At 41.1% G+C, this 10,203-nt stretch overlaps 1 protein-coding gene across 1 annotated transcript in view; it reads right to left on the reverse strand.

Annotated features, from left to right (window-relative positions):
• Positions 1-10,203, reverse strand: part of GYG1 (glycogenin 1) — a 111,883-nt gene that overhangs the window by 75,016 nt on the left and 26,664 nt on the right. Inside the window, exons 6-9 of the mRNA XM_012724766.1 lie at positions 8,118-8,208; positions 7,299-7,403; positions 6,582-6,651; positions 4,162-4,390 (exon numbers count right to left, since the gene is read on the reverse strand). Of these exons, the coding sequence (XP_012580220.1) occupies positions 4,162-4,390; positions 6,582-6,651; positions 7,299-7,403; positions 8,118-8,208 (495 nt within the window). The remainder of the gene's footprint in view (positions 1-4,161; positions 4,391-6,581; positions 6,652-7,298; positions 7,404-8,117; positions 8,209-10,203) is intronic.

The following is a 10,203-nucleotide window of genomic DNA, read 5'->3' on the forward strand; positions in this document are numbered from 1 at the left end:
CTTAGGGGCGGTGAGAGGCTTCACCAGAGACAGAGTGGGGAACAGAACAAGCAGATCAACGAAGTACACTGCTGAAGGGAGCAGTGGGCGGGTCAGGAGAGGTCTGTCACGCCATGTGGTCTCCTCCGGGGCAGGCGGGAATCGAACTCATGTGGAGGCGGCTTTAGATTCTCAGTGCTGTGCTTTAACCCGCTGCGCCACCAGGGAGGGCCTCATTTATTATTTTTTTAAATAGGGTATGAGACCCCTTTTCTCTATTTTCACCTTTTTGTATCCCAATTATTCTTGTTTCCTTTGCTAATTGTGTCTGATATTTCTCATTGAGTTGCCTCACTTTCCCTTTGTCTTATTTCTTTTTCTTTTTGTAATTGGATGGTTTGCTTACTTGCATTTTCTATTTCTGAAGTTCTTTCTTATGCCAGTTTAATTTTATTCAGAGTTTTTGTGATATTTTAATATTTTCTGGCAAAGAGCGCTCTTTGTCTCTGGGTCACCTTTCTCAGATTTTGAATCTACCTATGTGCCTTGACTGACCTTGAATTATTTCAGTATTTTTAATATTGTTGTTTCAAAGTCTTTTTCTAATATATGCTCTATTTCTGTGCCTTTATATTTGTCCCAGAATTTCAGTTCATCTTGTGCTTTCCTATCGATGTGAGTTGCTCCTTGCCTCCTAGATATGTATACTGCCTTATTTGCTTTTTCCTGTTGTTGGGTGCTGGGAGTTTAGTTTTGTTTGTCTTGGTATGAGGCATGAGCAGGAGGGAAGTTTGACGTTCATGGACTCAAACTCAGTTGGTGAGGTGCAGTTGGTCACTTCTACATTCTGTCTTCCCCTTTCTCTTCATAGCAAGGTATGTTTCATATTTTCTTTGTCTTAACTTACCACCCTAATCCCTCCTACTCCTTTCTGTCTCGTTTCCAGTCATGATCTGTGAGTCTGAGTCTCCTCGTGGGGGAAGCTAAGTCTGGGTGCTGGGTTCACACTTTAGACTGCGTTGGCATGGCAGGGAGGCAGAGCCTCAGTGGTGCCATGCTGCCCTGTTCTATCTGCTACAACAGCATCACCACCCTGCCTCAGCTCCACCACTTCTGTGGGGTTGTGAGATCTGTGCAACATTTATTTTCTCAAGGGATTAGTAAGTTGTCTCAGCTGTACTTCTCTGCTATTGGGCCTGTTATGGAACTTGGCCTGGCTCAGCCTGGTATCTCTTTGGTCTCCTCAGGGTAAGGGATGGTGGAGAGTTTTCTGTGCCCTCACCATTGTCAGAGTTCCCAATGCCCCAAAGTCATGCCTGGGCCTGTGCATAGGCAAATCTCCAGGGAATTTCACAGTGCTGTGAGGTATCCAATAGCCTGGATGACTGTCTCCTCTCCTATTCTGCTGGCTGTCTATGCTCCCATTCCTCCTCACACTCTCCTTCGCTACCTCCCACCCCTTCTCCTCAGCAGTTTAGTTTGAGACCTCTGTGGGAATGCTCTAGGTCTCTTTTTTGTACATATATATATATATATATATATATATAGTTGCTTTTAGGGGAGAAGGTGATCTCAACCTTTCTAATAATGTAGTTTTGTGAATGGAGTTTCCAGAGGGAAGATTTCTAATTTCTTGAACTTCTAACCTCTAGAATTATGAGAAAATGATTTTTTAAAAAAATATTTATTTATTTATGCTTACAGAACTGGGGTACAGGCCAGAATGTGGTGGGTGAGAGGATTCACCAGAGACAGAGTGGGGAGCAGAACAGGCAGATGTACTGAAATACACTGCTGAGGGGAGCAGCGGGCAGGTCAGGAGAGGTCTGCCATGCCATGTGGGTCAGCTCCCTGGTGGGGGATTGAACTTGTGCTGCAGCTTCAGAGAACTTCATAATGCAGTGCTTTAACTCATTGCGCCACCAGGGAGAACTCCTGAATTTGTTTTTCAAGTCACCCAGTCTATGGGACTCTGTCATGGCAGTGCCAGAAAGCCTCTCCCACACACATTCTCATATGGATACTCATACATACATAGAGGAAATCATTCTAAATGACAATCAGTAGAGCATTAGTTAAATATTTATGGCTTATCTGTGTACAATGGCACCCCATTCACTCATTGAAAGTGATGCAGGTGTATATTATCATAGAAACCTTTTGTTGATATAACATTAGGTAAATTATATTATAAACAATATATATGTATATATACACATTGCATATATATATTATATATACGCTATATGGTATAGTATGCATACATAGTGAAGTTTCAGCTTATAATGTAGTTTAAGAGTGCGCGTGCGCTCTGGTCAAAGAGATGTTATAGTCCTTTGGTAGATCCTGGTAGTCCCAAGTGAACATTAACAATGTTAGAGAGTGTAAACAATGGTCAGCCAAGGCCGTTAGGCCCCTGTTTGGAATTCAACAAAAGCTAAAACATTCTACGTAGCTTCAAAAATGGCTGCCTTATAGTGTGAGTGACTGCTGCTTTCTCTTTACACTAATGACTGCTTTCACCCCCTTTCATTCTTTGCAACATAAAAATGTATATATTTATCACCAAACTGCCTATTGACAGTACTCAATCCAGATTTGATACCTGCTTCTTTAAGTTCTCTTTCAAAGTATTCATAAAAAGCTACAGTCCTATAAGAAGGCATTCTCTAATCCTTTTTATTGAAGACTCGGCCAGTGTGTTTCTGCTGGATTTGGTCAATGGACTTTAACAGTTCTACATGAAGTAAGTTAGGACCCTTCTCACATACCTTTAGAACTGACTGGAAATTCCATTTCCACAGAGTTTTGCTGGTGGGTAACAGTGGAGGGCCTTTGGAAACCATGGAGATGCTAATCACCCTTTCTGGGAGGGCAGCTTCATTTCCTCTGTGTCAGCTGAGTAGCAGGATCTTATGCAGCCAGATAAAGCCAAAGATCTTGGCTTCAGTCTCCTTTCCAGAAGCCAAGTCACTTCTCCAGCCTGCTGGGGAGTGGGGCAAGGCCTTCCTTATTCCCTGGACCCACTGGTCGGGTTTTCTCCTTAGAACATTTTCTTACCCATGTCTCCACTTAGCACTAGCCACCTTGTACTACATAACCATTTCTTTCTAGCTCTGCAACTAAAGTGTATTGAGTTGTTGATGTCTGGTTCTAAGACTTAGCTTGGGGGGAGGGAGAAAAAAGTGCTTCTAATTCTTTTATAGCAGTGAGTACAGCCCACATCAATCTGTGAATAGCACCCTGACAACCGGTCTTGCAAGGGTTCTGAATATATATTCTGAAGGGCTAAAAATGGTTGTCTCCATGGCTGTATTATGGACCTTAAAAGTGTTTTTACTTAGATTATTAATTTTTACTGCATTGGACATTTGTTTTAAAAATAAGAAAAAGAATACATCATTTATTTTTAGCTAATAAAAGGGAAAACCAGATAATATGAAGAAAGAATGAAGAAAACTAATGCCTTCTATAGAGATATACAAATTTATATAACATGTATATATTATATACAAATATATATAACATATATATATATATGCACTATATAGTATAGTATAAACAGCTTTGAATATTGGTACTCTTGGAAATTCTGGAGTCAAGGCATCAGTTTTTAGCTCTTACATGTACTTGTGAGACTGCTTTAATAAGCTGAGTGACTTTTTCACCCTTATCAATGATGGCAAGATGACCTCCTGGAGGTGGTAGTGAGTAGTGGGAGTTCCTAAACAGGGGGAAATATCTTTGGTAAGGACCTGCATTGTTACAGTTTTTACACCGGGATTCATATTAGCACTACTGTATACCAGACCTACTTCTTATGATTTAGTTGAAAATCAACAGTCTTGGTAATGAAACTTATTTTAAGAATTCACTAGCTGTGAAGTCTATTAGCTATTTCTGATGCTCATCATTGTGGCTTGCAAAACTTAATTTTTAAACTGTGCCTTTGGGTCTCAGCATTAAGACACACACAAGTGAGCACACTATACCCTGGCCAAAACCACACTTTAATCCGATTTAACCAATTAAACAGGAGTGGATTATGCTGTTAGGCTCAACATGGCTGCTGGAGCAAACCAACAGCCTGGTGTGGCCCAGGCCCGGGAGTAATAAAGCACAAGTTTCTAGTGGAAAGGAGGTGCTTGAGTGGGAGCTATTTCATGGCAAATTGATGCTTACTTGGTGCATTCCAGAGGAATCATTATGAGGCAGCTGGGAGGGAGGTCTCAGCTGGCAGCACTCTGGAGGGGAAAAGCCCTTGGTGGGAGCTGCAAAGGTCTGTGACGGGCTCAGGTGCGGAGGGGTGACAGACCAGAAGCTGCCATCATGTTGAAAAACAAACTGGTAGAATCGGAGAGGCACAGCAGCTCTACTGGTCAAATCCTCATATAATGGCCCATGGCTGTTTCTAGGGAAGAAAGAAAGAAAGAAATGTTCCATAGGACATTTAGGAAGTAGCATGAATTTCTTTTTTTTTTTTTTTTAGATTTATTTATTTGTGCATACAGAACTGGGGTACAGGCCAGAGGGTCAGGGGCGGCGAGAGGCTTCACCAGAGACAGAGTGGGGAGCAGAACAGGCAGATAGATGAAGCACACTGCTGAGGGGAGCAGCGGGCGGGTCAGGAGAGGTCTGGCTCGCCATGTGGTCACCTCCGGGGCAGGCGGGAATCGAACTCATGCGGAAGCGGCTTTGATTCTCAGTGCTGTGCTTTAAACCCCTGCGCCACCAGGGAGGGCCAGTAGCATGAATTTCTTATGAAATAAAAAAAAAGTCAACAAGCATTTATTTAGTTACAAAGTCTTGAATTTCCTGGGACAGTTCCATGGCTCTGCTTTGTGGTCTGACTGGGTGTTACTTTCTATGCCCTTAATTTAAGATCAGGGAAAAAAAAAAGCTCAAAGCACCTGGTATTCAAATTCATGCTTGCATCCACGTAGCACTGCTATCTGGGAGCTGGGATGAAATCATTGCAGAAGCACAGGACTCTCTGGGGGGAGTGGGTTTCTGGCTCCTACAAGGCAATGGGGCCAATTGCAGGGTTGCCAGGGAGTAGTAGTGAATGTTTGCTGCTTGGATTCAATCTTGAGAATTCTACTCAATAATTCCCCATCAAAGTTGAATTGCTGCCTCCTTTGTTCTGTTTCATAGCATACTAGAGAAACTTGGACAAAAATTTATCTATTTTTTTGTTTTTTGTTTCTGTTTCCTCTCCTTGCCAGTATCTTCATAAACATATATGCTGTAAAAATTGTTTCAGGGTCCTCCCTGGTGGCACAACAGGTTAGGACACATCACTATGAAGTCACACACAGCCACTGCAGCAGGAGTTCAATTCCCTGCCAGGGAGGTGACCCACATGGTGCAGACCTCTCTCTCACCTGCTGCTCGTCTCAGCAGTGTGTTTCAGTTGATCTGCCTGTTCTGCTCCCTGCCCTGTCTCTGGTGAATCCTCTTCCCCGCCATCTGCCATCTCTGGCCTTTACCTCAGCTCTTAAATACATAAATAAATAAATCTTAAACAAACCACTGGTTTCAGTCACAAGTCTTTTTGCTGTTGTTCTTTTAGGGAGCTCTAGGATTTTGGGTGCAGTTTTCAAAGACATTGGTTTTATGACAATCTGGCTACACTATTCAATACTTTTATAAGCTAATTTGATTTTGGAGCAGGAGGGGAAATGACAGAAAACAGTGTTTAGTAAAGCTTGTCCACTAGGTGTCACTCTTAATACAATTAAACCTTACTGGCATTGCTTATATATAGAAGTAAATCTATAAAATATTTACTTCCTTGGCTACGTACACATGAAGAGCAAAATATCACCACCTGGCTCTTCTTATGTCCTTTTTGGTGGTCTCTGCCATAAAAGACGGCAATACATGAGTTCCCTGAAAGAATAATTCCTATCGCAGAATCACTTCTGTGGTGACAGCGCCTATGTCATGCAGAGTGTTCCCAGAATCAAAGCCCAAAGTCAGCAGTTGCTTTTTAAGACTCAGGTCTTAGGTCTTTTGGAGATCACACTGGACTCTCCAGTGATCAGAGGTAATGTTTCCAAAATGTCCACTTTTTTCCTGCTTCCTGAAGTGCCGTCTCCAGGTCTTTCCAGCCTGGGCTTTCATGGGCTAGTCTGATGCATCATCTCCTGGCAGCCATCAGCTTCCACTTTGCTGAGTGCCCCTGAAAAATATGAAGTTCAAATACAGCTAGGGGTGGGGGGGGAACTTGTGTAGGGCTGTCTATACACCAAATCCTCTGGCCAGCCATGCTGGCAAAATCACTGCTAGTAATTTTGCATTTCAATTTCAGAATATGGAATTAGTTGGATTGCCCATGAGAATTAACTAAATTCAATCCCCCCCCCCTTTTTTGTGGTACGGTGTTTAGGAACAAAAATGGACTTATGTATTAGAGTTTATAAGAAAGCAATGATTCTGAGATGCTGTTTAAAGTTCTAATTAAAAAATAGATACCATTATTATTTATTTATCTTTATCCAAAATGTGAAGCATTCACATCCAAAGGAGAAGAAATAGGGCATAGTAATTACTCTTTCTATAGCACTATCTAGGTCAGGAAGCTGTTACAAATCCATCACCTGGTGTCATCTTCAGCGTAACCCTGAGACATGGGTGCTATTGCTGCCATATTTCTGACTGATCCTACAGCTGTAATGGGCCATATTTGCCAAACTGGAATTTTAATCCAGACCATCAGACTCCAAAGGTTATAATTAATCCATCACTCCAGTAGTTCTTAACCACAGTGTGCACCAGCATCTTTGGTGAGCTTTGCAACATATGTACTCCCAGGCTCCCAGGTTCATGTTGCCTCCTTTTCCCTCAGAACCTCCTGGTGATATTGGTCATTCAAAGTAAGTATCTAATATTACATAGATAGAGGGAAATGCTTTTGAAAGAAAAATCAAAGCAGAGTCAGGGAGATGAGGGAGTTGAAAATGATAGAAGATCCTATTTTAGAAAGGATCCTCAGTTGAGGAAGTTTCAAAGAGGGGACATTTAAACCCATACTTTTCCAGGAGTGGAACAATAAACTTTGCAGAGGTAAGTGGGAAGAGTGTTTTAGCAGCAGGAGTAGCTGTTGCAGAGGCTTCGAGGTAGGAGTGAGTGTGTGTGGTGTCTGCAGACAGCAAGGAGAGCAGTGTGGCCAGAATGGAGTCCCTGAGGGCAGAAAGCCAGAAGCTCAGGAGGGAGCTTAGAGCCAGCCAGACCTTAGGTCTTCAGTTTATGTTGTACAACTTTTAAAACAGGTGCAGGCATAAGTTCTCATTCACCTATGTTCTTTTTCCTTTTACCTTGCCAAGCAACCAGAAGGAAAAACAGGGAAGATAAAAGCACAGCTAAAATACAACCCTGATGAGCTGCCACTATTGCAATCACCATGAAGCTGCAGTTCAGGGCTGTTAGAGAGACCAAGAAGACTGAAAATGGTTAGTGGTGAATGAGTAGCTGCTAATTTGATAATCACCGTGAATCCGAGTGAAACAGATTTGCTCGCCTCACTGTCTACAATTTACTTTTATTTGTGATTGAATTGTAATTTCCATTTAAAATCATTATAAGGAAACAATACGTTCCCATCACACTCACTTAAGTACCATCCTGGAGTTTTTACTTTTGCTTTAACATTAAATCTGGTCATGCTGTCTTTCATCCCTACCATCAGGGATTTCTCTTAAGTAGATGCTGTTCTTTTCTGTGTTGATAACATGGAGACAAACTACCAAACTACACATGCCTAGAGAAATGATACAATTCATTTCTAGAGAAGTGCACATTGGTTATATTTGAAATTTTTTGGTCAATAGTTAAATATCTTCCATAATTTTTGGAAAAAAGCCTTCATGTACATGCAATTTAAAAATGTATTTACTAAGGCAGGTATAAAAAGTCATAACCTATAAAGTTTATGTCTAGGCAGCAGATCTTAATTAACTCACCATACTGAAAACAGTTACATTTGATAGTATGAATGTTGGCTTATTTCCATATATTTGGATTTATTATTTTAACTACCACATGAACAACAAAATAGTATGCTATTATTGGTCACTTGCTGAAGCCTGTTGGAAGTCAGATGAGAGAGGGCCTGGGTAAGAAATCCAGCTGCCTACCTGCCTCAGGACACTTACACAAGCTTGTGCTCTGAGTAGATGAATCACACTGGTTAAGAGTAAGTTGGGGAAGAATGCGACTTTTCCTGAGCTTAGAATTCAGAGAGAGTAAAGGAGCACATTGTGAAATTGGATGCAAGACGTATGCTGGGAGTTTAGAACAGAACCATCCATCGACTGATGCAGTCAGTGATGTCTAGAATGATAGACTCACACTATTGTCAGTGATATTCCTTTAGTGGAGAGTGATTTCATTTTGATTGCTTATTTTGCACTTCCCAGGATGAATGCACACTTGTGTTGTAAAGAAAACATGTAAAATAGTTTATATTATTTTATATTGTAGAAAAATACCACTAAAGTTTATTAGTTAAAAAAAAATGACGTTTGCTGCATGGTATGAAGATCATATCCTGGTTCCCTTCTCTTTCTTGGTGGCTTTCTATCTCACCTGTGAATTATGGATCCCTACTTAATTTACTTCAACACAAACTTTACCTTCTACAATAGAAAACTTCAACTTGATTGAATCCTCTGTAATTTTTCCTATTTTTATTATAATCACTCCAAATTTGCCATGCGGAGAATGGGATATTTTTCTTGGTGTCTGTTAACAGTCTCCTTCTGGACCATAATGCCTGCTACTTCCCTTTATTCCACTAGAGGGCGGCAGATGATAGGCCTCCTTGGTCTTTCAGGTTAACTTCCGGAGTTGACAGCTGTTTGGGAAACCACACAGTGAGAAAAGGCAGATGTAGCTGATTGGAAGACACAGTGACTCTTGTTCAGAAAGCCACATGGTTTATTCATATTAACGAAAATTAACAACAGAATGTTTCCCTTTCCTCCAAAACTAACTTCTGTCCTATTGTTATGAGTTTGAGGTGTGGGTGTTATAAATCTTCACACTTAGCTATGAAATTTGTTATAAAAGGGCAATCTTATAAAACTTGCACACTATACACTTTATGCTCGGAGATTCTGGTTGACTAAATTTAAGGTATGAACTGATAAAATGTTGGGATATAAATCAAAGTTTATTTTGTTATCAAGGCCTAAGTACCAAAGACAAATATGGTACAACTTATACATACAATGAGGGAATGGAAAGGAATGGTAGTTAGAGTATATACTATAAAGTGAATTTGACTTTGAGTTGGATTTTTAAGAAAGTAATGACTATAGATTATGCTGGAGGCCCAAAGGGGGTGGTAAACTGATGCCTGCTGAAGTGCTTTGCTTATCAGTAGAAGGTGTTAAATGTAACATTTTGAAACTTTGTGTGGTGGGACAATGTGTACCCAGAATTTAACATATCTCTCATAGCTTTCAGGACCTGAAGACATTTGCGTAGACAGCCTTAGATTAGAGGACTGAGATAAGGGACACAGGAAGCAGGCCGCAGGACTCCAGGGTCTATAACATGAGTACTTGGTCAGCACTTACTTGGCAAGTCACATGCTGATCAGCCTGACAGACCAAGTGGCCATATTGGAAAATAGGGTACATGGAGGTTAGTGTGGTGACAGTGGTGATCTGTGGAGTAATGAAGGGCTGGTTGTGCCATGTAAATACTCAGGGGTGAGGATCTCCTGGGATAAGATCAAGAATCAATTTGGAAAAATTCAGCCGAGCCTATTCCCCATGGATTCTAATATCTATTTCTCTTTGGGCTTATATAACTGGAATTGCTCTGCTGAAGAGAAACATTGCACACTTAAGTCCAAGGATGGCATATGTAGTCACCTGTGAGGTAATGTATGTTCTCATATCTGGGACTTGAGTCTCTCTGTGCATACCTTGACTGCACTCTGAGTCTGTCATGGAGTCTGTGCTGGTCTTATTCTTGGCACTGACTCAATGTCAGTGCATAGTAATTTAAGCATTGTACTGCAGATTTTCAATAAAATTTAAAGGGATTACATGAGGCAGTCCAGAAAATTCATTTTATTAGTTTCCTCTGAAAAGAAAGGTCAAGACACATCTCTTGTAAATAAAACAAGCTGTCAGTCACATACCACATGCTTTTGAGAAGCGATTGGTGGCCATGCACCATGGGAAGAAACAGTGGCTGGGAGGGTGAAGA

Source organism: Condylura cristata, unplaced genomic scaffold, assembly GCF_000260355.1.
Source record: "Condylura cristata isolate star-nosed mole 26May11 unplaced genomic scaffold, ConCri1.0 scaffold00014, whole genome shotgun sequence".
Classification (NCBI taxonomy): Eukaryota; Metazoa; Chordata; class Mammalia; order Eulipotyphla; family Talpidae; genus Condylura; species Condylura cristata.